Genomic DNA, 27,589 nt, shown 5'->3' with positions numbered 1-27,589 from the left:
ACTGGAGGTGTTTATGGGTACCGGTTGTTAAGATCTGCAGCTATGACACGGAAACTTTGTTCTCCAGACATCAAAATGACCTCAACTTTCTCTTTTGTCAAAGACACCTTCAGTTACCTGCAACAAAAAAAGTGTTGTAACTTTTGAACCATAACTGCTATTTCAAATCTGTACACAATACACTTTTCAGCAAATTCTGATGTTGTTTGACATGTTACATGACCCCCTTTCCATTTGAAAAAACTGACTTAGATTCAAGGTGGCCAATTTCAAGATGGCGCCCATGTTCGGTACATACCCTAAAAGATAGCCCACCTCACCCATACCTTACTGGAGTATTCAGTTTTCCAATTTCCTGCACACTTTTGAATCACCATGTATTATTTCCCCAAACACAGTTTTTCAGAATAAACTTCCTCTAAATTCTAACATTCCTCCAGTCATGACACAATTGCATGGTTAGCCGCACCTCTGCACAAATCACATCCACCAATGTGAAATGACTCACCAGTTAAGCTGCCTGCCTTCGTTCTTTTAGTCCAGCGCCATGTTTACGTATAGGCACACTGGACATATGCCCAGGGCCTTACGATTCTAGGGGCGAGCTGGTCCAGAGATCGTCTGTCGGGCCGGTGTCTCCAGAGCTTCTTGGGAGGCATGTAGAAAATACTGCTCAGCCACTCTGATTGTGAATTACACCCAATAAGAGCAGCCAGGCAGCATTCTCTACCTGCCTCCTAGGCTTCAGCAAGATAGAGAATGGCTGTCTGCTTGCTGATTGGTAGATGGCTTGATTTATCTTTCAGAGTGCAGCGTTCTCTACCTGCAAGTGCCTATTGGCTGCAGCCAGACAGCGAATGGCTGTCAGCTTGCTGATTGGTAGATTACTGGAGCTATGTCTGTCAGAGTGCTGACAGTCATTCACTGTATGAAAGCATGTTGAGAGAGGGTAAGGAACCGCAGGAGGGTACAGTAAGTTATGATCTATTTATTTAGTTTTTTCAATGTATTCCCGTGAATGGTGTGTAGGGGCCCCAGTGCTTTGCTTTGCCCAGGGCATTCATTGCTTTAAGATGGCCCTGTTTTAGACACATACTCCGCTGTGACTGGTTACTATGTGCTGCCCACCTTCTCTACAGTCTCCCATGTAACTATACATTTTAAAGTCTCCAATGTCTAGGAGTTTCCCGATCAACAGTTCATACTGGCAATCACCATGAGCATTGGCCTTATATCAAACAAATAGATAACATTTCTGAAATTAGATTTGTGTCATTATCAGCACCATATGTTCAGCTTGTGCATCTTTTACCCCTGCATTATCTTACCATGATCAATACATGCACTTACAGTGCATACATCCCTAATTTCCCTAATTTAGGCAATACAGTCCTTAGTTAAGTGATCTTTACTATAGCAGTCATTGGCACTTGTCTGACTGTCAAAGTGGTGTGAGGTATGACCCATTTACCTGTTAACAAGTGCCATGCATGCATCTGCCAGAGTTTTTTAGGGCAGATGGTTTAAGGGGTGCCAAGCACATGAAAAATGCTAGACACACTCCCAGGGCTATGGACATGTTGTTACTTGGTGACAGACCTTTTTAATGTGGTCACTCACCCCCTTTTCGGCAAAGTGGAGGCGCACACTTCTTGCCCTGATTTGAGTTGGGACACAGTATGTATAAGTGGCTAAGAAGTATGATCAGTAGGTGTTGTCATGATGTAATATCATTTGTGATTATTTCAGCTGAAAGGCTTGATAACTGGTTTAATATTTAGAAAAGATTTAAAAAAAAACATACTGTATCGGGGTCTTATTTAATAGTTAATTATTTTAAAATGTGTGAACATATTTAGAGTTGGGAGGGGTTTGCCTCCTGGCTTAACCCTAAATTGCATTGTAAGTGGAAATATTGTTATAGTAACTTCTATGTAAAATATTGCTGGTTATAAAGTGGTGGAACAATGCATGACCCCTTCTTCACGTTCTTGGAGTAAAAGGTTTTTTTTTTCATCTTCTTTGTGTCAGATTGTGAGCGAGGTTGTGGGTTGTGACATCATAGCCCTAAACCTAGGTTACATAGTGGTAGTGTTGGCTCTGGAATCATGTATAAAATAAGAAGGCAAATCACCAGTTATGGAATTCCTGGTACACTTTCCATAACTCATCAAAGCCGGGAACCTCTTAATAGTACTTTGTGTTTCATTTGTAGTCCTGTTCTTCTTTTTGTTGTTCACCCTTTTTCCTTTATTTTTCTCTTCCCTTATTGCCTTGTTTGCTTTTAATGCTTAGGTTATGTCCTAATTATTTGCTGCTGATAGATGCTATGGTTCATTTTGCTATGCTTTTGATGTTTGTTAATACTTTTTTTTCTTATTGGAATTATCCTGCCTATCCATTTTCCTTTTCCTCTATTTTCTATGATTGTTTGATTATTGGATCTATTATGTAAAGCAATGTAATTACAATTTCAGGACTTCCACACTGATAATTTAATGTTGCGGGCTAAAGGAGTGCATGCTCCATATGTAGTTAATATTATATTCCAATAAAATAATTGTAATAAATGTTGTAATTTGGTGGTAAGCTACATCTACTAAATGTTGGCAAATTTTGCTGCTCAGAATGTCTTTCAGTTTCATGGAAATTATTAATGTTGTGATATTCTGATCGAGCGAAGTGTGTTTATGATCTTTTCTCTCTTACAGGCCTGAGGTTCCTACGAGCTCTGCGGCTAATCCAGTTTTCCGAAATCTTGCAATTTTTAAATATTTTAAAAACAAGGTGAGAAAATAAGCTAGAGGCATTATGTATAGTTTATTACATTCACTTTCATCTAAAAAATATTTCCAGGATCAGACCCTTTCTGACCCAGGATGCTACTAAGACTCTTATCCACTCACTGGTCATCTCCAGACTGGACTACTGTAATCTGCTCCTGACTGGCATTCCTGACAAATACCTCTCTCCACTCCAATCTATCCTCAATGCTGCTGCCCGGCTCATCTTCCTCACCAAACGCACTACGTCCACCTCTCCTCTCTTACTAGACCTTCACTGGCTCCCCTTCCCTTTCAAGCTTCTCACACTCGCTTACAAAGCCCTCACCCACTCCTCTCCCATCTACATCTCTGACCTTATCTCCCTTTACACTCCCACCCGTCCTTTTCGCTCTGCTAATGCACGCCGACTCTCCTGCCTACGGATTACTTCCTCCCACTCCTACCTCCAAGATTTTTCACGTGCTGCACCACTTCTTTGGAATTCCCTACCTCTCCCCCTCAGACTCTCCACCTCTCTACAAAACTTCAAACGGGCTCTCAAGACCCACTTCTTCACCAAACCCAGCCAAATCTCATCCTAACCCTCTGTTCTACGCTCTCTATGTACCCCAACTGTGTCACCCCTGTCTGTCTACCCCTCCCCTTTAGAATGTAAGCTCTCACGAGCAGGGCCCTCTTCCCTCATGTGCTTATCCTTTCTTACTTTAATAATCTTCAACTGCACCAATTCCATCAGTATTCTGCCACCTGATACTTATTCCAGTGTCATCTGCTGATGTAACTATGTTTATTTACCTTGTACTTGTCCTATACTGTCATCAACTGTAAGTTGCTGTTTTCCTGTTTGATTATTTGTTTATGTACTCTGTAATTGGGCGCTGCGGAACCCTTGTGGCGCCATATAAATTAAGGATAATAATAATAATAATGTACAAAGCAAATAAACCCTCATCTCTCGCTGTCAGTGCTCAGCTTAAACTTTAACCTTAACGAGAAACAGATATTCTAGTATAAAATAATTCTGATAGTACAATATGTTCCTGCATTACTATGTGAAAGCCATCACACCTTTAATGTGAAACCAGGACATATAGGGGTCTATTCAATTCAAGTCGGAATTCCCGTCTTGTCGGAAAAACATCAGTTTCCGACAAGTTACGGTCGAATCCAGATTCGACCTATTCAGTCAAACTGCCATTTATCCGGCAAGTCAGAAATTCCGACTTGTCGGAAAACACGTCGCTTGGCGGATTAGCCGCAAATCCACGTGTTTTGTTGGATTTGCTGCCAAATCTGACAGGTTTTAGCCCCGTTTCTGACAATATCAATCTGACTTAAAAAAAAAAAAAAGTCGGGTTGGCATTGTCGGTAACAGCCCAAAAGTTGGATTTGGCCGCAAATTGAATACTGAAATGTTGGATCCTTTCCGTCGGAAAGGATCCAACATCAATTGAGTAGACCCCATAGTTTCAAGCTTACTTTTGCACTCTTCCAAATGCCTAGCTGCCATAGATAAACACTGAACGTCTTAGTAATAAAATGGGTAGTAGAATGAAAACTGAGATGTTGGCAACCTTTGAATATGCTGTGAATTCTGGCTTTATGATGATTTGTATTTAGTAACTTTTCTATACATACTGTATGTAGACCGCACACCTGAACCTCAGTGGTAAAAGATGAAGGAAATTGTTTGAATTTACATCTCATTGATTAAAGTGTGTCAGAACCACTCAACATCTGTGTAAAATATTCATAACTTAAGTTGTATAAAAAAAAAAGCATGTAAATTTCCCAGGTGCTTTCTTAAACATATTTGGTAAGATTTTTCATAGGGAAATCATTTTTTTGCACTTGCCAATATTGGTGGGACATTTGGGGGTATATTTACTAAGGTCCTGATTTTGACCGATTTGCTGTTTTTTCTTCAAAGTGTCATCTTGGGAATTTACTAAACAAAAATCTCGGCAGTGATGAGGGCATTCGTATTTTTTTGGTAGTCAAAGAAAAAAAATACGAATTAATACACCATCGGTCAAATACGCCTGTTATTTCATACAACTCGGTAATTTACAAAAAATTATTTTTCACAAACACTGCCGTGAAAAAATACAAATCGTAAAAAAAAGCAGTTTTAAAATAGACCTGTTTTTTTTTACCGTGTTCTGATAGGCTTGCACGGATCAGTGAGATCAGTGCATGTTTATCAGTGGGAAGGGGTGTGAAAGTGTTAAAAATCTAGAAAAAAAATGCGTGGGGTCCCCCCTCCTAAGCAAAACCAGCCTCGGGCTCTTTGAGCCGGTCCTGGTTGAAAAAATATGGGGGGAAAATTGACAGGGGTTCCCCCATATTTGATCAACCAGCATCGGGCTCTGCGCCTGGTCCTGGTGCCAAAAATTAATTGTGTTAATGTCGGCAGTATTTTACTGTTCACTCCCGTAAAACACTGGCCGAAATTACGAATGACATCGACATCGGAAAAAACGAAAATGCAGAATACGACAGCTTAGTAAATGTGGCGTAAAAAAATTCAAAAAGTTGCACACATTCGATGTCATTCGAGTTTGAACTTTAACCTCATTCAGAAAACTACGATTTTTAGTAAATATACCCCTTGGTTTATATAGTCCACATCATTCTGTATTGTCACATGTGTGGGTCACACCAATCAGTCCAGTTTTTCAGTCATAGAAAAAAATGCAATGGAGCTGGAGCTTTATGTAATATCTTCTCAGTAGAGTCAGAAGGATTCAGAGACTAGCACCAGGCAGTTGACTAGACCCCGAACAGGGGCGCGGAGTCTTATCCCGCCAGTAGTTTTCTGCAGGGACCCCCTGACAGGGTTACCAGTGCTAGTGCGGATAATGTTAGACAAGAGCCGATGGTAACTGTGATATTGGACTGGAACAGATGGTATTGGTAAACCGATGATATTGATGATATCGTACTGGGACTGACGAAAATTGGTGATATCAAGCTGGAACAGATGGTAATTGGTGATATCAAACTGGAACCAATGGTAATTGATGATATCGGACTGGGACCGATGGTAATAATGATATTGTGTTTTCAAGCTCAGAATTAATGCAGGTACTCGGATAATGGGCCTAATTAGACCTGATCGCAGCAGCAAAATTGTTCTCTAATGGGCAAAACCATGTGCAGTGCAGGTGGGGCAGATATAACATATGCAGAGAGAGTTAAGAGCCCCATAAACTTATGCGACCTCATGTCGCAGGTGATTGCCCCGGCAGCCTCCCGGAGGGCATGATCGCCCAAGATACATCGTATGCTGTCCTTTTGCATACAATGTATCTTGGGCGATCCCTGCCATGCCCCCAGGTCAGACCTGATTGAATGTGCAGCACATTCAATCTGGAGGATCCGATCCGATGCTCACGGGTACGCGCATCGGATCAGATCGGAAACACCTCCAAAATGCCTGATTTCATTCGATATATCAGGTCGAATGCACGAAATCGGATGAAATCGGGCATTATCGCTCTAGTGTATGGAGCCCCTTAGATTTGGGTGGGGCGTGTTTAAACTGAAATCTAAATTGCAGTGTAACAATAAAGCAGCCAGTATTTACCCTGCACAGAAACAATATAACCCACCCAAATCTAACTCTCTCTGCACATGTTATATCTGCCCGCCTTGCAGTGCACATGATTTTGCCCATTAGAGAACAATTTTTCTGCTGCGACCAGGTCTGAATCAGGCCCAGCATCTGGACACAATGAGGAGCGCAGCTTCAAAGCTTACACACAGAGCTGTGTGACTTATGGGACTGGCAACCTGAGACTTGGATGGCAGGAGGTTTTAAACCCCTGGGTGATTCAGGATTGGCTGAGCTCACCAGCTGACACTCAGGCTGTAAAGGATTGGTAAAGGACAGCTGATACCAAACATTATGGTGCCGTTCATAGTGCTGGGCTGGTAGGAACAGCACCATGTGGAATGCCGCCGCAGCATCCCACTTCAGCCACACTGCAGTCCCGTGCATCGCTTCCCACAGGGGCAACCACCTCCAGGGAGATCACCGTGGCTGTGCCGGCAGCATGCCCCTGGACCATCCGAGCATGCCAGACTCTTACAAGCGGCTGGACGAGTGAAAAACGGGTACCGTTCTGAGCAGCATTTTTGGCCATGACAGTGTGTAGTTTCAGCTGACTTATACCGTTCATTATTTGGAGCTTTGCATTTTTATTTGGAATTATGCCTCCTACTGTAAGTTTTTCATGGGATAGAGGAAGACATTTTTCTGCAGATGACGATTATTAGCAGTACTTACAATTTGCTTTACTTCGTTTGGGGGTCAAGCTATCAGCTAGTACAGTTTGATAGGCCTCTACTCTAGTAACCATCAAAAACAAGACTGTTTACTCAAAGCATTTTATTAATGTCCTATGTGCTAGGCGTAAAGAGGGGTGTGCAACTAATGCTGCTGCCCACAGCATGCGGCTGGCACCAGTTCTGCCCCACTGGCACACTTCTGTGGCTAGTGGGGTGCCTAGAACAGCACCTTACAGCCTGGAAAGGTTCTCAGCAGCATTTCATTATAGCGCACCCTGTTCCCAGCTACCTATATACTCCCGACCCTTTTACGTGATGACATAGGATGAGGGGGGGCTGACACAGGGCATGACAATGCCCTTTAGGTAAGAAATAAAATTAAATATAACCCAAATGCATAGCTCTCTTTTCTGTAGTTTTTATTTTAATAATACTTAATATGTTTATTTTGTACCATTAAAAAAAAAATGTAAACGTAATGCACTTTGAGTTCTATATAGTGAACAGTGCTATATAAATAACATTATTATTATTATTATTATTATTATTATTATTATTATTATTGATGTGTTTGTGTGATAATTAAAAGTATATATCATTATTTTATTCTAACTCTAGGTAGTGTTGAAACAGCTGATGGAATTTATTGTGGGTGTGTAAACCAAATCCATACAGGGACCTATACAATGTCAGTGTTAGGTGTATCTGATATCCGGTTATCTGTGTGTGTGTGTGTGTGTGTGTGTGTGTGTGTGTGTGTGTGTGTGTGTGTGTGTGTGTGTGTATGACTTTGTCATTGTGTGATGTTTGTGTGTGACAAGGGTAACAGATGGGAGTGGGTGGGCATCCACTGAGGCATTAGGATTAAATGAAATCTCATTCATGAAATCAACGTCTGGCCATAACACAGAGAAAAAGCAGCAAGAGGCTTAACCCCCTACACTGACACAGAACGCAATTAGAGAGGCTTCAGCTGTGTAAGGCATTTATCTTAACTTACTAAATAAAGATTACATTTCCGCTGGCTGAGTGGCCAGACAAAGGAGGAGAGCTTTCAGGATCCCTGGGCTTTTATATAGCTTGTACTTTGTTTCATTGATGAGAGTATTGGGGTTTGTTCCGAGTCTTTGCATGGACGCAGGTACCAAGTTTTACCATATAGTGCATGCACAGAAGTGAATTTACACATCTCCATCTGATTCCAATGAATCATGAGACCCGGATCTGTCCTTTGTAAGTAGTGGACATTTTGGGGCAGGATCTGGGCGTTGACAGTGCGCTCATATGGAACTGTTCTGTGAAAGTGTCATGGGCGTATTATGTGAGGGTTGTGGCTGTCTAACTTGAGTTCCATGCTATTCTGAGTCATGTATATGGAGAAGGGACGCCTAATGGGTCTCCTGCACCCAGCATGGGGAAGGTGCAAGGGATGATACTAATAGTGATGGTTTCAGCTTCCTGCTTGTAGCAATGCAGAGCCTCTCATTAGCCCCATGCAAACTGGCATTCACATAATGTAGCTAATCAGGCTATTGAGGCACCACGCACATACAGCCACTTTGCATCTGACTCAGAATAAGGCCCATAATAACAACAATAATAATAATAATAATAATAATAATAATAATGTCTTTAAAATGAACTGCTACCTTAAATAGACTCCATGCATGTCAACAGCATTCTGAATACAATAAAGTGTATATGATACAGGGCAGAATGTTGAAGGGGCTCATAGAGGTATCATTAAATGCTGCCTGAGCATTAGAAGATAACCCATTGCAACTACCTATATTTTTTACATTAAATAGGAGAAAAAAATGAAAGCTATCTCTGTGCAGGACATGTAACTTTTACACTGTGCTGCAGCGGGTATAATTAGCAGAAGCCTCTGCTATCCGGCTGCGCTGTGTAGTGCCTCAATGCTTCCTTTTTGCTGACACGTGTAACATCAAGTCATGTGATGACACATCGGAGGCAGATTGTAACTAGGGCTATTGAAGGGTGACACCACGGCCGCCCCTCCTAGCGCCAGTGCACCTCCCCCAGGTGCCTGGATCCCAGCTCTTCAGCAGCACCTGGCTACATGCCTGCAACCAGCAGAAACCCTGCCAATGAGGAGAGAAAACAAGTAAACATATTAAGGTAAGTAACACATGGAGATTTCTGTGCGGCCAGTACAGATCTTACAGCCCAGTTGGGATTGGGTGGGGGGTTGCACTCGTTGAATAGCACACAGAAGTACAGTTGGGGATATATATTTTCCTGGCACTCCGCAAAAAAGTGAAATTGGTGTAGGTGTCAAGCCAGCTACATGTATACATAAGCAGCAAGAATGGAAGGACTTTTACCCAAAAAATTGTGGACAAAGTTAAAGGTCAAAATTACGTACAATGGTGGTCAATCCGAGTTGTTCGCTCGCTGCCGATTTTCGCAGTGCAGCGATCAAGTGAAAAAAACGACAAAAATGCGCATGCGCATGGTACGCAGTGCGCATGTGCTAAGTACTTTCACACAAAATTTTGTAGATCTACACAAGCTCGAGCGACGTTTTTTCAACGCTCGAGTGATCGTAGTGTGATTGACCAGGAAGTGGGTGTTTGTGGGTGGCAACTGGCCGTTTTCAGGGAGTGTGCTAAAAAACGCAGGCGTGCCAGGTAAAAACGTAGGAGTGGCTGGAGAAACGGGGGAGTGGCTGGCCGAACGCAGGGCGTGTTTGTGACGTCAAACCAGGAACTAAAGGGACTGAGGTGTTCGCAGTCTAGCAGTAGGTCTGGAGCTACTCAGAAACTGCAGGAAAATATTTAGTAGCAGTTCTGCTAATCTTTCGTTCGCTATTCTGCTAAGCCAAGATACACTCCCAGAGGGCGGCGGCCTAGCGTTTGCAATGCTGCTAAAAGCAGCTAGCGAGCGAACAACTCGGAATGAGGGCCAATATACACTACCTTTTCACTTTAACAGTCCATGAGTGCTGTTCGCTTTCTCTGCATATACAGTATGTAATGACTCAATTCACCTCAGTAAACCTAGTGGCCACCTGCATCTCCCCTCCAGGAGTGTGGGGATAGAGGCGCTAGGCTAAAGCTTTACCTAGAGTTCAGAGAGTCCTTGCACCAGCCGTGATAGAAGCGCCAATGAACCTGCGTAACCTTGCCTAATTCTGTAGCTGACTGGAAATGTGTTGAGACGCCCACTGACAGCTTCACAGGTCCAAGCAACTGCGTACAAACATGCAGATGTGATCACGCAGATTGTCCACATGATCTAAGAAGCTGCCAACCTGTTTTTTGCATATTGAATCACGGATGTAGGCTGAGACACTCCCCAAAACTGTTCACGACATGCCTGTTCTTGCCATCACTCCCCATTACCTCCCTCAAATGGTCCTCACTGCAAGTTACATTGCTAGGGTACCTTGGCACATGCGTATATAAAAGCTCAGCTCCGTAAATATCAGCATTGCGTACATCTCTGAATCAGGCCCACAGTACTTAGTATATTTATATTGTTACTGTATGTAAGAATTCTGAAATGTGTATGTGACCCCAAATATGTATATAAAATCTAATGTATTTTTGTTGTACTACATGACAGATTTTCTTTGTTTTTACAACAACAAAATATATATCTGTGGAATCTGTTTTTGTTGCCATGGGCATATACACACATCTTTCAAAGTACATAGCCCTTATGCAGTATACATTAGTGAGACACAGCCGGGCATTTGTGGGCGTTTACAGCCATGCAGCAGAATCCGGATTTTCACCAGATGTCGGCAACAGCTCAGTGCAAACCATTTTTTTATACTAATCTAGGCTAAAAATAGAGAAAGCAAAAATACACCTTGAAGATTTCAAAATGGTAATCTTAAGTGTATTTGTAAGGTGAAAATGATAATATGTGAATGTGTGTTCATGTTTACAATAAGATGCAAATATACCCATATTGTTGCAAATTCTTCATTTAATTTAGCATTGGCTTAACAACACTTTCATAGTGTTTAGTTTAAGTTCTTTTTACTTTTACATTATATTATACATGGTCGAGTCACATTATTATGACCACGAGCTAATATCCAGGGTAACCGCTTCAGAGCCCCATATGCCGCAGGGTTCGCTGTCATTTTAGACGCACGTCTGGTATCCCTCAGGTTAATTTTGACGGTGAGCTGCTCCACTGCAGCCCTCACGCACCTTCATAACCGACGTTCACTTCTCACATCAGTCACATGGTGCTCCGCATTTTTCCACGTCTGTTATTCGCAGTGGTGCCATTTGTCAAGTCACTATACACCTTTACTACAGCAGCACGCAAACAGTTTACAAACTGCGCTGTTTCAGAAATACTGCCACCCTTGGCCAGAAAGCCGATAATCATCAATTTTTGCAACTCGGATAAATTGCCCATTTTACACAACAGCAACGAGTGAGCAGACAGCCTATCGGAAACCTTATATACCCACCAAGACACCGCACGACCCGTGATGTACTTCATGGGCTACGCGCTGCCGACAACAAATGTTGGAGGTGGTCATAATAATAATAATAATAATAATAATGTGACTCGACCGTGTACCTATATACTTAAAGGATATGGGATATGTTTTAAATGAAAACGACTGCCTAGAACGCTCCGTCATCACTTTATTTAATATAAAACGTAATTATTTTTTTTCGGCTTCAATATATCCAGTGAGGGGGCTGATTCAAAATGTATGTCTGATAATGCCATTGGCCCAGATATCTGCATCAGAAACCGCAAAGTAAAAGTGTGGCTACATCTCTGTGTGATCCATCTAACAAGGTTCTTCACTTGCTTTCTCCTTTTTAGTAATTCCATTAAGCTGGTGAATCTTTGCTCCATATTTATCAGTACTTGGTTGACAGCAGCAGGCTTCATTCATTTGGTGAGTTTTTGTTTTGTGTTTTACTCTTCTCTTAATGTCATAGGGGTTATGTGTTTTTTACACTTAGAATAAATCATGAAACATACTGTATACTGTATTATAAGTAGAGATGGCAATTGGGGGTTAACCATCAATGGTGCCATTGGTGGTTAACTTCGATGGTATAAAACCAGCTACAGGGGATTCATGGTTGGTCACACCCACCGATGGTCATCCCAGCTCTACTATTGACTGGACTAGTCACAGCCACAATTAGAGTAGCTACATCTGTATCTTAACAGTACAGCACTTGTGGTTATAGCACACACATATTTAGCGATCATTTTTTCTGACATTTCACCTACATGCCAACTTTTGGCTTGTAGTAGAAAACTATATTACTGGAGGAAGCTCTCTCAAACACAGGGAGAACATACAAACAACAAACAGACAGGACACTATTTGGAATCTAACCCATTACCTCAATTTTTTTAGTCAGTAATACTAACCATTGTGCCATCATTTACAATGTATTCGGTAGGATTATCATGTTAGCAAAATTATAAGTTTATGATCAAGTTGGAAATGCTTTATGCCAATAATGGAATGTGTATTGTTTTGCTGAATGTAAAATGATTGGTCACTTATTTTTTTTTCTGTAGGTGGAGAACTCTGGAGACCCATGGGATGATTTCCGAAACTCACAGAGTATTTCATATTGGGAATGTGTCTACTTGCTAATGGTGACCATGTCCACTGTGGGATATGGAGATGTTTATGCAAAAACCACCCTTGGCCGTCTCTTCATGGTGTTTTTCATTCTCGGCGGTTTGGTAAAAATACTTTACTTTGTATTGTTATAGTATCATGGGTTAGAGTGGAATAGGGATCTGCAGAGCAATGCAAACCCATCTTTTATTTGTCCTTACACTTGACAAATAAGTTAATGTGTAGTGACACAAAGTGAGTTAACATTTACCACTATTTATTTTCCACAACAAAGTGGAAGTACTATTTCCATCCACACATAATGCTTGTGCAGTTCCAATCTGTACACAACATCCACAGTAGCCACAATGCATTAAAGCAGTCATTTTACATCATTTTTGTTTTGTTTTGTGTAGGTAGCAAGTTAAGTACCTTTTAAGCAAACATTTAATTTTATTTTGGCATAGCTGTGATCCTTCTTATGTAATTTTCAAAATCTGTGTGGATTACAGTCAATTATGGTTACCACTGACACTGACTGGCTTCACATTGGAGGAGTGGATTACACTGAGAGAGTGTTAGGTACACCTAAGAAATTGCGTAAGACTCTTAGAACCACGCTACAGAGGTCATCGCCTATAAGAGCCGCCCCTTTTCCCATAGAGAGAGAGCCTCTCACCTGTACTGAGATGCCGCTAGGACTTAACTCAAGATAAGAGATAACCGGGTGACCGCAGGAAATAGGCTGGAGTAGATGAATACACTTGCATTAGTAATAAAGTGAGGCTGTAATGAAAATGCAGGAAACTAGCAATGGCAGCATAAGGAATACTGGCAGGACTCAGGTACAGTGCTGAAGGTAATATTCAAACAGATGCAGAAGGCAGGAGACCATAGACCAGCCTTTAGTGGCAAAGTGAATCCAGGACTGTGGCAGCACAGTTTACACCAAGGCACCAGGGCATGAAGCTACAGTATAACTGGCAAGGAGGTTAAGCCATGGCTGCCTTTTTTCACATACAAAGGCCAATCATAATGCCTCAACAAAGACAGGCCCCCTAAATAAAAATATTATGCAGGTATAGAGCTGCACTTAGCAGTATTGAGTATCCCAGTAATTAGTACCAGCTGAGAACACTCAGTGCAGCAGCTGGCTGGCGTCCCGGTCTCCTATCCACGGCCAGGCCTAGCATGCTAATCGGTTACTGATGCTGCACTCCAGCATCCCAGTCTCCTAGTGACGGCTGGGACCCTGGAAGTAGGTAGTGAGCTGCACCACTGCCTGCAGAGGCTCATAACAGAGCACTCAGAGGGAGTTACAAAGCCTCTCTGCTTCTTGTATCATGTTCTGCTTGCATCTGCACATGCATGAACCAGCTTTGGGGATTGACATGTGCACAGTAGGCTGGGAGTGTGGGCTGGGCTTCCAGTTTGCTTTCTATAAAAGTAAAAATTGAAAATTACTGTTCATGTCAATGACTCCCAACACTAGCATTGATCATCCGAGGGAGGGGTGCCACAATGTTTTTAGATTGGGGGGAGATATAATTTCATTTTGGTGCCACTAAACTACTGAATGCTGAATGTCGCTCCCCAGGGGCAGCTGGAATTACCCGCCACACCACTTACCCAATGACAGAGATATATATATATATATATATATATGAAGAGAGATAGAGATCTCTATCGGGGGAGGGGGGATGAGACAAAGGGGGAGCTGAGGAGGAACAGGGAAGGGACATATTAAGTCGGATTTGGAAGGAAACAGGACTGGTTCCTGAGACAGGGCCAGTCCACAGTAACTAGCCACACACTGTAGGGATTGGAGCTGGGTGCAGGAAGGCAGAGGGCCCTGGAGGCTGGTGGTGAAGGCTGTGGGGGGAGGGAGGAGGTAGAGCAGCCAAAAAGGGGAATGTCTCCATCCTGATACCTCCTGTGGTAACCCCAGAAGGCAGCTGCATTGTGCTCCGTGACCCAGTACATTGGCATCTCTCAAATGTTTGCCCCCCCAAAAAAAATAATAAAATAAATAAAAATAAATTAAATAAAAATAGGTCTATATGGGACTGTTGGTGTACTTTTTGTCATTGAAAACCTATAACTTAATTTTGCACAACAATAAATTGAAATTACGGAACTGTAGGCCATTATTTAAATATAGTTTGGTTCAGGGGTAGGCAACGTATTGCGCTACAGCAGCTGTGGAACTACTTGGCATGGTAAAATAAAACTGTTGCGGCGTATGCTAGGATGTGCACTTCCACAGCAGCAGGATTGCCACACTTGGACCACCCCTAGTCTGGTTGTAGTAACTAGTGTATGATTTTTTTTTTGTCTTTCATGTTTCATATTTGGAGTAATACTCATCAGAGTACGTAAGCTTGTTTCCAGGTTTGGTGTTGCAGAATGTTACCACTTTGTGGAATTATTTCAACTTTGGTGAGGAGCAATGCTCTGCAGATAATCATGCTACAATAGATATTTGCCAGTCAGATAAGTTTGCTGATCCAGCTGGCAACACACTCACTGCATTTTTTTATAATGGGTTGATGTTTCATCCACTTACTGTATCTTAGGGGGACATTTACTAAGCAGTGATAAGAGCGGAGAAGTGAGCCAGTGGAGAAGTTGCCCATGGCAACCAATCAGCACTGAAGTAACATCTATAATTTGCATACTATAAAATGATACAGAGCTGCTGATTGGTGGATGGGGCAATTTCTCCACTGGCTCACTTCTCCGCTCTTATCACTGCTAATTAAATGTCCCCCAGAGGCTCTTATATCTGTAGTGATTATCACTTGTACCATATAAACAACCCCTTGTGATAAATGGTTTGGCATTTGGTGCTTTGCCTGTGTAGTCCTATGCCATTTACACAACAGGGCAGTTTTATAGATTTCTCAGAGTTTTCCTTTGGCTGAACTTTTTAATGTGTTCAAGTGATACCCATGTACAGTAATGACTGCAGTGTTGAGACAGGTAGATTGCGCATTAAAGATTTTGAAGACCAGTACTCTACTGGCCTCTGGTGCTATAGCAAAGGCAAAATCATGTTATTTATTGTTGTACTTGGTATATTTCTTAGTATTAACTAATTCTGTACTGAAGTGGTCTTTAATATATACTGCATTCCATCTCAGTACAGAAAAGGTTTGGGTTTTATATATCAGTTATTGTCAAGATATGTTTTTTTGCGGTTTCAATCTACTCCTACTTTGCTTTTTACCCTTTTTTGTCATCCCTGTTGTCCTTAATTATTCCAACAAACAATATGAAATAACACTGTGTCAAAGTGCAGACAGGTTGGTTTACCCAACTTCAGTTATACATTTGCCTTGTCATCATATCTTAATCCTAAATAGTGTTCCCAAGCAGTCATATTATTAATCGGTGGCTATGTACGTCCATGCAGTAAAATGATGTATGATCCATACTGCTCAGTTCTGCCACCATCTCCTTGTGCATTGTTTGAGAAATCCATTTCTTATTGTTAAAAACTATACAATTATCTAGCCAAGCCTAGTATTCCTTTACGTTACAAAATGGCAATCTCCACTAAGTAGGCACGGTTTGTTTCATGAGTTACTACAGAGACCAGACTAGTGCAAAACATTTTTTTTAACAGTTGTAGGTTTATTTAACCCATTCATTGTAGTTTTTCAGCATCAATGACTTATGATGAGTTACTGCAGTTTTGATCTTTTGTACAGTGTTAATCAGCACCATACCATGTTGAGTAATGGGTTATTCATAGAACTGAAATTGTAAATACGAGCAGACCATTAGCATACATTTTTGTTTTGTAAATTTTTTTTGTTTAATGTTTTCTTTCCTTAATCATAATTCCTCTAACGGATCCCTTGCCATCAGTACTTGGATGAGTTCAATGGTTATTTTCACCTGCTGTTGTTTATTTATTTTTTAATCCGTTACTGTACAAGCCTTTGACCACAGTAGCTTAAATCATAAGTGTTTGTTGGACAAAACATGGCTCAGTATCTGTGTATTATTTTTAGAAATAAACTGAATTTACCCTTTACCCCACTCTCCCTAGTGTGTGACCCTCCCAGTAGCATTACCCTTTTTTTTTGTTGCAAACTTTTTTTTGTCTACTCGTTTTAGTCTATTTTAAATGTGTCCCCATCACTTCCTATCCAAACATTTAAGGGACGTCCCCAATAAAATAAATTGGGAGCTTTCTTTTTAAAAATATACTTTTTTTTTTAAGATTTCATTATCGGTAACTGTTGATGATCTATATGGCTATGAATACTATTTTTTTTTTTATAGACCACCAATGTTTTTTTTTTTGTAGTTTTTTATTTATTTTTTTATTTGGCAGTACATAAGCCATGTCTCCTTAAATGTATTTTTTTTTATATATAGATATATGTTAACTAACCAGAGGTGTGTTTTCTAGTGAATTTAGTGAATAAATGCATTGATAATGTGAATCTGTTTACTGATGGAACTGAATCCATGTCAGAGGGACCTGGAATTCATTGCAAAGAGAATCTGTCTCTAATCTCCATATATGATCTGTGTCTCTTTCAATATCCATCTAGCTCACTAGCTGCATGTTGTCTTGTCTCAATGGCGTCCCCAGAGCACATTTATGCATTTATTTCTGTGTCAGTCTATCATGCTTTCTATTTGTAAGTTAACCTATGTGTTTATTCGTACCACTGCATGTCAGTGTATATCGGTATGTGTGCCGCATTGTCGCTTTATGTGTCTATGTCATCCTTTTGCTTTATTTTTTTTATATGTGTGTGATTTCCATACCAATATTTTTATACAATATTCAGGGACATGCTGATGTTAGGCAGGGTCATTCATCCATGCACACCAAGCTTTGCGCACTCAAAGGAGGGAAATACATAGTGAGCATAAGTCCTCAGCATAACACAACCACTGTTGCTTGCATCCAAGAAATTTTTATGTATGCAGTTGTACTTTGGATGTAGCCTCAACACTAAGCCAGTACTGTCACAGTAGGTTGTCAGTGAATTTAAAAAAATGTTTTCCTTGGTACTCAGTGACCAGGGATGCTAGTCCTACTCAGCACTGAGATGGTACTCTCTAGCTTAAATTCTCTAGCTAATATTTGTACACCTTTCTCCACCCCAGAATTGTGAACCAAATGTTTTAAGGAGGGAATACTTCATATACTAGTATATTTATTATTATTACACTTTATTTATAAGGCACCACAGATGGTTCGCATTACCATACCGTATGCAACAATAGGACAGTACAGGATCAACAGAACATTATATTACAGTTACCAAGACATAAACAGAGCACAACAATTAGCACCACAATTATCAGTACACAATACAGCTGGGAAACTAGGTGAGTAAGGTCAAAAGGTGACATCTGTCTCTAACAGCGACAGCAAGACTAGCAGGAGTAGAGCTGCTGAAAGAAATGAATGGCTACAATCAAGGGGAATTCTGGGCTAAATGGCAACTGAGTATGTTGTCATTGAAGTACTAGAGAAGGCGGCTGTGAGAACAGGAGGGAGGAGGAACCTACTCCTAGGAGCTTACAGTGTAGGGCAGAGGGCATGACATGAGGCGTGCGGGAGAGAAAGATAAGTCTAACTGCAACACTGAGAACAGATTGGAGGGGAGCAAGATGGGAACGTGGGAGGCCAGTAAGCAGAAGGTTTGAAGTAGTTGAGCCGAGAAATTATTAGTGAGTGGATAATTAGTTTGGTAGCTTTCTGGGAGAGGAATGGCCTGATGCAAGTGATGTTGTATAGCTGGAACTGACAGGATTGAGCCAAAACTGTAATGTGGGGAGCAAAGGAGAAGGTGGAGTCAAGTAGTGACACCCAAGCAGTGGAGTTGGGGAGCGGAACAGGGGAGACGATGGTGTTGTCAACATTAATAGAGAGATTTGGGGGGGGAGGCTACTCTGTTTGGGGGAAAGATGATGAGTTTGATTTTGTCCATGTCAAGCTTCAGAGATTGCTTAGACATCCAGGAGAAGATGGTGGTGAGGCATCTAGATACCCAAGAGAAGATGGAAGGGGGAGAGGTCAGAAGAGGAGAGGTATAGTTGCGTGTCATTGCCATAGATGTGGTATGGGAAGTCAAAGGTACTGATGAATTCTCCCAGGAAAGAGGTGTACAGTGAGAAGACCAGGAAACCCAGGATAAATCCCAGTGGGACGCCAACAGAAGGATGAAATTGGGGAGGTGGAACCAGAGACAGAAACTGAGAAGGAGTGGTTAGTGAGGTAAGAGGTGAACCAGGTGTGGATGGTGCCAGAGCGGCCAGTGATCTGAAAGGTGCAGAGGAGGAGAGGATAATTCCCGGTGTCAAAGACCACAGAGAGGTCCAGGAGGATGAGCAGGGAGAAGTTATTCCTGGATTTGACTAAAAGCAGGTCATTGGTGACTTTGACCAGGGCAGTTTCAGTGGAGTGAAGTTTGCAAAAGCCAGGTTTGAGAGGATCAAGGACTGAGTTGTCAGAGAGGTAGCTGGTGAGACAGTTGTAGACAAGCTGCTCAAGTAGTTGGGAGGCGAAAGGGAGAAGATTAATGGAGTGGTAGCTAGTGGTTGAGGAGCTTGTCTACAACTGAGGAGATGAGGTTGAGTTTTTTAAGAATAGATGAGACATGAGCATGTTTAAATGGACAAGATGAGGAAGTGGACAACGATGTGATGGAAGAAACACAAGGTGATGATTCAATCCCCATGATGGATTGCCTCAATAAGAAGGAGCAAGGTCAGTCACAGCAAGGGAGGATGGGAGATGATTGACGGGGTTGCAAAGGAGAGTGTTGAAAGTACCAAAGAGGCAGCAGGGGATTGGATGATTAAGAAGAGATGAGTGACTGTAAGAAGCATTGCTTGGTGAAGGAGAGGGTAGAGCTGTAGGAAGAACTTGAAGTGGACTAAGTCTGCCAGAGAGCGAGATTTCTGCAGGAACTGGGTCAGTTTTGGAATGCCAGTGTTGTGGTTTGGAACGCGGAGAGGAAAGAGGGGGATGTGGCAATGGAATCAAGTGCGAAAAGAAGCTGCCATGGTGATAGTGTCGTGTGAGGAGAACAGCACTGCGTGGTCAAGAGTATCAAGATTGCATCTGGTGATGGTGGATTTGGGTGAGGGGATGAGTGAAGGATAGTTGATGGTGGTCAGAGAGGGGGAAGAGGGAGTTGCAGAAGTCAGAGAGAGAGAGCACAAAGGGTGAAGATAAGGTCAAGGGAGTGGGGATGAAGGTCCATTGAGAGAGGACAAAGGAGCAAAAAAGGGCATGAAGTTGTGGTGGATGTGGGATTAGTGATGTCAGTAAGAATGTTAAAGCTGCCAAGGATGATAGAGTGGAGGTTGTGGCGCAACACGGAGATGCAGGGAGCAGAAGAGATGGATAGAGTGGGCCTCAAACTTGACAAAAAAATAAGGGAGGGCTAAGATGAGATGATGCAAACGGCACAGTTGGAGTATAAGAGGATGCCCACTCCACTGCATTGGCAGTTGTCAGGTCTGATGGAGTGAGTGAAGTAGAGGTGTGTGTGTGTGTGTGTGTGTGTGTGTGTGTATATATATATATATATATATATATATATATACATACACACACAAACACACACAATATATTATTTTTACTGACAGACATAACAGACCGCTAAAAACGTATGATTTGCGGAATCATTTACTTTAGTGTGTTTATTTTTGTTTGTTTTTAAACCATACAGTGGTGGTTCGCCAAATTGCTTTGTAGGTGAGATAGTTTTTATCCCTTCAAGGACTTCAAAGTACAATTGCGGTTTTATACCTGGTGGTGTGGTTTCATTCTTGACTGCAAGTTTTCCTTCTAGTAAATCACGATTTTGTAATTGCAGAACACATAGCATGAAAAGTTTTAGTAAATTTCCCCAAAAATCTAGGCCAGAGAAGAGTTTTCTTGCAAATGTGATTTCTTTAATCATTAAAATGCCATACTTTGGCACAATAACAACGCCTAAATGATAAAAAAAAAAAAAGACATCATTCTCATACACAACAGTAATGCAGAAAACAGGTTGAGTCTCCCATACACGAAAATGCGATATCCAAAATGTTTTGAGCACGACTGAGATAGTGACACCTTTACTTTCTGATGGTTAAATTTACATATACTTTGTTTCATGCACAAAACTATTAAAAATATTATATAAAATGACCTTCAGGCTGTGTGTAAAAGCTGTATATAAAACATAAATATTTTAATTTTTAGACTTGGGTCCCATCCCCAAAGTATCTTAATATGGCATACATTAGCATCACTGGTATCAGTGACACCATGTGTTGTGTGAAAGCCTGTCCACAAAGGGAGTGTGGCATCTGGGGAAGGGGGCTTGGCCTTTCGATGGGAGGGGGCGTGATCTCACAGGACATCCCTTTTCCTCACTTTAGATGCTGGGCTGACCTGGAGACTGCTGGCTCCTCTTCAGTGACAGGAGCTGGGCGCTGTATGATAACGTCACAGTACAGCACCCGGCACCCTGCCTCTGATGAGGAGCCAGCATTTTGGTGTCAACCCCTGGAATGGTGACACCCGATTTCACCCCCCCGCACCCTTCTAGTGACGCCAGTGATGGTATGCAAATATTCCAAAATACAGAAAAATCCTAAATCCCTCCCAAACAATGGTCCCAAGCATTTTGGATATGGGAGACTCAACCAGTAATTATATTGTATCTTGAAGTAAATGAGAAACTTTTTCAAATCAGTTTGGGACTAACATTAATGTAAAATGTGATTTCAGTTATTAATCTTTCTTTAAGATTAATATGTTTTATAATATTAAGATGTTTTAGACAGACAGGCTTTAGACAGGCGTTTAAAAAAAAAAAAGCGTCAGTAACTATGATTTTTTATAGCCACTTTATTACAGCAGTAGAAAATCTGTTATGACTGGCATTGTTGCTGACATCTGTCAATAAAACATCGCCAAAGCTGTGCATAAATGCTACAATTATCTGGTCGATCCGCCCGATATTGGTGGATTGACCAGATGGTTGTACAGTGTCTGTGGCTGACCGATCCGAAAAAATGTTGTACAACTGTCCCTTAATGCATGTTGAGGAATGTTTTATAACTAGTTTGTTTTTCTTTTAATCTACAGTATAAAAACCACAACTTTGCAATGTCTTACAGACTTAACTGACTTAATTCTCAGAAAATGCACCTTCTGGCCATTACTCCTTTTTTTTAAATTATAATTCAATTTTTTTTTTTAAATGTGTACCTCCTTTTTGTGGACTTTTTGTGACATATCCCCTTTTTTCTTTTCTTACATTTTGGGCATTATTTAGTGGACCCAAATATTTTTGCTCTTTCAAACACGCTCGACAGAGGGAGATCAGCTCCATGCTTGAGATAAGAAACCAGTCTTGGGTTGCGAATCTGCATGTCTAATATGTTGCAGAGTCATTTGAGTTTTTGCTGAAAATAAATGCACCAGGTTTAAAGGAATTACATTATAAAAATCCATCATAATCGTGAAAATTAAAAATCTCATTCTAACTCTATAAAATAACAATTAAAATGAAAGAACAGATAAATTGTTTAAAAGATACTTGTTTGAATTTCGATCAAATTGGGTATGTGTATACATATATAAATACATACTAGTTGGTTGGGTTTTTTTAATGCTTTTTTCATTTATTTTAAAGACTAAATTTGTTACATGAATACTCCAAACAATATTTAGTTTTACTATCTCATTTAGAAAACAAATTAGTAGTTTCAATAGCCATTTTACCTAATTATTCTTACCACAATTCTATTTAAGTTTTACTTGGCTAGAGTCAGATCATCATATTATCTTTCTTCATCTACGACACTTCAACATGTAGCCAATCAGGTCATTAACCGTAGTATAATAAAGTATGCCAGGAGATGAGCGTGTTCTTCTCGTGATAAGCAGTGCTTTGTTCACGTGTGGATGGGTAGTGAGGAGGCATGGCTGCAAGTGATATGAACTGTAGTCTGATGCATGTAAGGAAAATGAAGCAAGCAGGAAGCTGCAGACTCAGTGCTACTGTATGTAGTTGAAGGGGAAAGGTCCCCAAAGAGCACAGCATGTGACACATCAAAGTGATGATGAAGACTATAGGCAATAGGACCCAATAACAAAAGATTATCTATTACTACTTCTCACAGTGATAGAAATTTTTTTTTAGGACAACTTATCAAGGCCAGACTTGAGAATCCAGTAACAGATTCTACTAAAAATAAAAGATAAAGAAGTTTGTTAAAACAGAATTGGGAAACAAGGAAACAAATGCTATGCAAGGGCTACTGCCCGTGTTAGGTTAGCAATAGTAAACAAGCTATCAATGGGCATGGCTACTGCTGGTGATACTCAGCGATAGCCTGTTGGTAGCTTGTGATAAATAGGTTTAACTGAAACTTAATAGTATCAGCTATAGTAGGTAATTTGAAAGTTTATTGGCATCCTTTATTGTGTGAGATGATTGGCTGATGTTTTCTCCATATTTTTAAATATTTAACAAAACAATATCCAAAGTCCAACTTCCTGTAACAGTATATGCCCATCAAGATATGGTGGTAATAAAGTCCGCATTGGTAAGACCACCATTGCTATATGTGATATATTTTAAACACAGCAAATTCCTTGCCCTGGTGTAGAGCAGCATATGTTAACGCAATGTCCACTTTATTTGTAAAAAAAAAAACAAACAAGAGAAAAACAACTCTCAGCATCATGCCTGTCCATCCACACCTGGTTTATTTAGCTGGGGCTGTTCCCCCAATTCCACCCCCTATGTCGAGCGTGTCCTTTTCTGCAACAGACGTCCTTTCTTTCTTTTTAGTCTTCTCTTCTGTCTCCTGTCTTCCTTCCTAGGCCATGTTTGCCAGCTACGTCCCCGAAATCATAGAGTTAATAGGAAACCGAAAGAAATATGGTGGTTCTTATAGTGCAGTTAGTGGACGGAAGTAAGTATTGACCGAGGCGTGGTGTCACTGCTGCAGGGTAAACCTCTCTGCATGCGATTTGTCCTTTGTTTGTTTTTTTCTTCCTATTTCTCGTTCCACGCACTCAGGCAATGTTTGCCCGATACGTCCCCGAAATTGCTGCTCTCATCCTTAATCGGAAGAAATATGGCGGGACGTTTAACTCAACAAGAGGGAGAAAGTAAGTTTTTTTTTGTTTTTTTATTTATTTATTTTTTCCATTTTGGGCAAGCTAAATTGCAGATATTTTAAAGGTATTCCAAGTATCACTAACTTCCTAGCTGTTTTCTTCTAGTGTAGACTAGGGGGTTACTAGTGGTTCTCAGACTTGCAGGGATTGGTATCAGCTTGTACAATACAGAACACTAGTAGTACAGAAACATTTTATTTTAATATTGATTTAGAGTTTTCATTATGCACAGTCTCCTAAATGTAACTCGTTCAGTTATAAAGCCATTAGCAATTATTATGCAAAAGATTTGGCCGGAGCTTCCATTTAATTGTTTTAATAGCATATAAAGTCCAAAAAATGATTAACCTTTATATACTTATGCAGCATTTTGCAGAGAATTGTTATCCTTTACTAATACAGCTGTCCCTACAGTATCTACATTCTCTACCACACAAGTACTGTCTTGGCTCATCATAAGCCAACTGACCTGCAAATGTGCTTTTGGACTGTGGGAGGAAACTGACGCCCAAATAGTGGTAAAACATGCAAACAACACACAAAGAGTGCTGCTAGTATGTGATGCTAACCACCGTGCTACTTACCTATATGTACAGATCTGATTTAATTTTGTTAAGGCTGAATGACTGGATCACAAAGACTCTATTGGCTGATGACGAACACACACACACACACACACACACACACACACACACACACACACAAAAACCCACCCAACCACCCACCCAAAATGTAGTTATCATCCAATTGGATAGTCTAAGAGGGATTGGCCTGGCTTTCATGATGGCAGGCTGCCCATACTCATGGTCTCTGTGCTACAGTGAAAACCAGCTCAGGTTGTCTAGCATTGGGTTTGACTGAGGATTTAGGATGCAATATTGCAAGTCAGTGACTTGCGGTTCTGCGCTATTCCAGTGTGTGTATTCTTTCTGTAGATGACTGACCGTTACTTCTCCTCAGATGAGAAATGCCTGTATTACATTTATTTTACTAGAAGAGTCCTTTATAGTAAGTGTAATACTGCCCAATGTTAGAAGTAAGATAAATGATGTGCCAGCCATTGTGCCCAAATGGTGAAGTAACTTCTGAGTGGAGTATCCACCAATTTAAGTTGATAAATGTGGCAAGTATAAACTTGAAAGTCACTTTTCCCGTTTCTTGCCATCATGCAGGCAAATATCTAGTAACAGTTATCTAACTTACAAACAAACAAACAGCATTTGCCTTCAACACTGTGAGCAGTGATCAGGTGGGCAGAAACCACATAAGCAGTTAGGGGGACATGTACTAAGCAGTGATAAAAGTGGAGAAGTGAGCCGGTGGAGAAGTTGCCAATGGCAACCAATCAGCTGTTCTGTATACTTTTATAGTATGCAAATTATAAATGTTACTTCAATGCTGATTGGTTGCCATGGGCAACTTCTCCACTGGCTCACTTCTCCACTTTTATCACTGCTTAGTACATGTACCCCACAGAGTCCCAATACTTACCCACCAGGCTGTCATTAAAGTGCATGACAGTATGGAGGTTATAATTAGATCCAAAGGGTATTTTGTACGGGTGTAGTATGGTATGCCGGCGACCGGGATCCCAACCGCCGGCATAACGACAGTGTGGCGAGCGCAAATGAGCAGCGCCACGCTATTTATTCTCCCTCCAGGGGGGGTCGTGGACCACCAAGAGGGAGAAAAAGTGTTGGTATGCCGGCTGTCGGGATTCCGGCGCCGGTATACTGTGCGCCGGGATCCCGACAGCCGGCAAACTGAAGACCACCCATTTTGTACAGTTGTAACGCATTCAATTGCACTTGGACAATATCAAAATTTGTGGCTCTGTGTCTTTGGTGACACATTACTCACACACCGTTGGGCACACAAGATTGTTGTGCAATTTACACAAGATCATTAATTCTTCATTGAACAATCCAACATTTTCACCAGGTAATATTTATTACTCTTAGACAATTTTTTTTTTTTTTTTTACAAAACATATTGGAATACCTTTAAAATATCTTATTGAGTCTAAGATAGAGTATCAAGATCCCAATTATGCCCCTGTGTCCAGGAGTCCAAGGTAATAAGCGCCATGTGACAGAATGAAGCATGGAGAGCTGTGTCCGTGCATATCTAGAGGTGCAGTCCCATGTAGCCACAAGCTGGAATCTATACATGAGCAAAAGCTAAGCAGTTGTCATAAAGATAGCACAAAATATGTATAGCAATACATCTGAAGATAAAAACATACTGTCACCATTGTTTGTAGTAATGCACCAGAGATTAAATGATTTGTTCTTTAATGCCTCAGCACACAATAACGTTTTGTCTAGCCCTAGTAAATAGGTGTAACAATTTGCTGATAAATGGGACATACTGTATTGTAATCTTAGTTTGTTTCTGTTATGACTTTTTCCTTGCTGGCAGAAGTAACATTATTCAGTGTCCTGTTATCTCCAACCTCTTTGTAGTTGTTCCATGAAGCTGCTGTCTACTAGTCTATGCTGGCTAGTGGCCCCCAAATGCTTTGCAGCATGATATAAATCTATGACAACATTTTCCAATTTTCCTACATAATTGAGGTCTGTGTAAATCACTTTGGGGATATACTATAATGACACAGTGGTCAATGGGTCTTGTAACTTCAATTAAAAAAAAATGCCAGATCTGGGCTGCTGCAGAGTTGCAGCATATGCATCCAAACCAAAACATCTGAACAGCTGCATGTAACAATAGCATATTTACCCCCCATATGCGGATTGCTGGGTAGATGTTTGGCCCTCATTACACCCAACCAGGCCATAAGCTAAAAGAAAGGGTTTTATTTTAACATTTGTTATGTTAACCTTTGTTTTGATAACAAAAACTGTATTTGCTATTAGATTGTGTATAAATAATAATCCCTTTATAAATTAATGTTAAAAAAAAAAGAATTCTGAAATACACACACACAAAATTGTACAGTCAGCTTCAGAGGTGAATTTGCAATCAGCCAATCAGAGGCGGCTAGATAGCGCTGGAAACTGTCATCCTCACCAGTTGTATTTGCACCAGCCCTCAAGTGTTCCCAAGTGATACAGCTACTGAGCCTCCCCTCCGTGTTAAATCACAATTTTGCAGACATGTCACTACAGTACTCAGACTGTGGTTGATTACCCCTTCCCTCCCCTATTCCATTTCTCCAAGTGTCAGGAGGAAGAGACGTCACATCTGCATACAGACATTTTTTGTGGGCATTACAAGATGTACAAATTTGCATGTTTTACCCATAGTTGCCTACCCTCACGTATTCTGCAGGAGACTCCCTGAAAAAGCACCAATCTCCCTGACTCCCTGAATAGACCAGCAATCTCCCTGATCACACCTTACCCCCATTATGTAGTTGTTATATTCTTGGGGGGAAAAAAATCAGAGATACATTAAAATGGATCATCGGTGCCATTTCCCTGTATTGGTTATGAGGCACAATCATCCCTATGGCTACATGCATTTTAAATAAGGTCTCTCATGGCCACTTACAGTATATGGAACCTCTTGTAAAACACAAACAAATTCTGTAAGATCTCAGTGTCTTTTCTTCAACAATTATATCTTACGAACTTTGAGGCTCATTTACATTTGGATGTAATTTTATTGACACACCGGTCAGATGTAGCAGTACACGTCCACACTGATAGGTGTTACTTTTACAATCTCCCTGAAATGCTGTTTCAAAAGTAGGCAAGTATGGTTTTACCTTGTGCAAATGTTCAGTCT

The 27,589-nt window shown here is 41.0% G+C and overlaps 1 protein-coding gene across 14 annotated transcripts in view; it reads left to right on the top strand.

The window, feature by feature from the left end:
- Nucleotides 1–27,589, top strand: part of KCNMA1 (potassium calcium-activated channel subfamily M alpha 1) — a 1,046,495-nt gene that overhangs the window by 694,494 nt on the left and 324,412 nt on the right. For all 14 annotated transcript variants that reach the window (XM_063958697.1, XM_063958688.1, XM_063958687.1 and 11 more), the window contains exons 6-9: nt 2,712–2,787; nt 11,907–11,982; nt 12,624–12,794; nt 23,540–23,631. In XM_063958697.1, the coding sequence (XP_063814767.1) occupies nt 2,712–2,787; nt 11,907–11,982; nt 12,624–12,794; nt 23,540–23,631 (415 nt within the window). The remainder of the gene's footprint in view (nt 1–2,711; nt 2,788–11,906; nt 11,983–12,623; nt 12,795–23,539; nt 23,632–27,589) is intronic.

This window comes from Pseudophryne corroboree, chromosome 3, assembly GCF_028390025.1.
Source record: "Pseudophryne corroboree isolate aPseCor3 chromosome 3, aPseCor3.hap2, whole genome shotgun sequence".
NCBI lineage: Eukaryota > Metazoa > Chordata > Amphibia > Anura > Myobatrachidae > Pseudophryne > Pseudophryne corroboree.
Note: the sequence above shows the minus strand (reverse complement) of the source record. Positions and strands in the feature narration are given on the sequence as shown.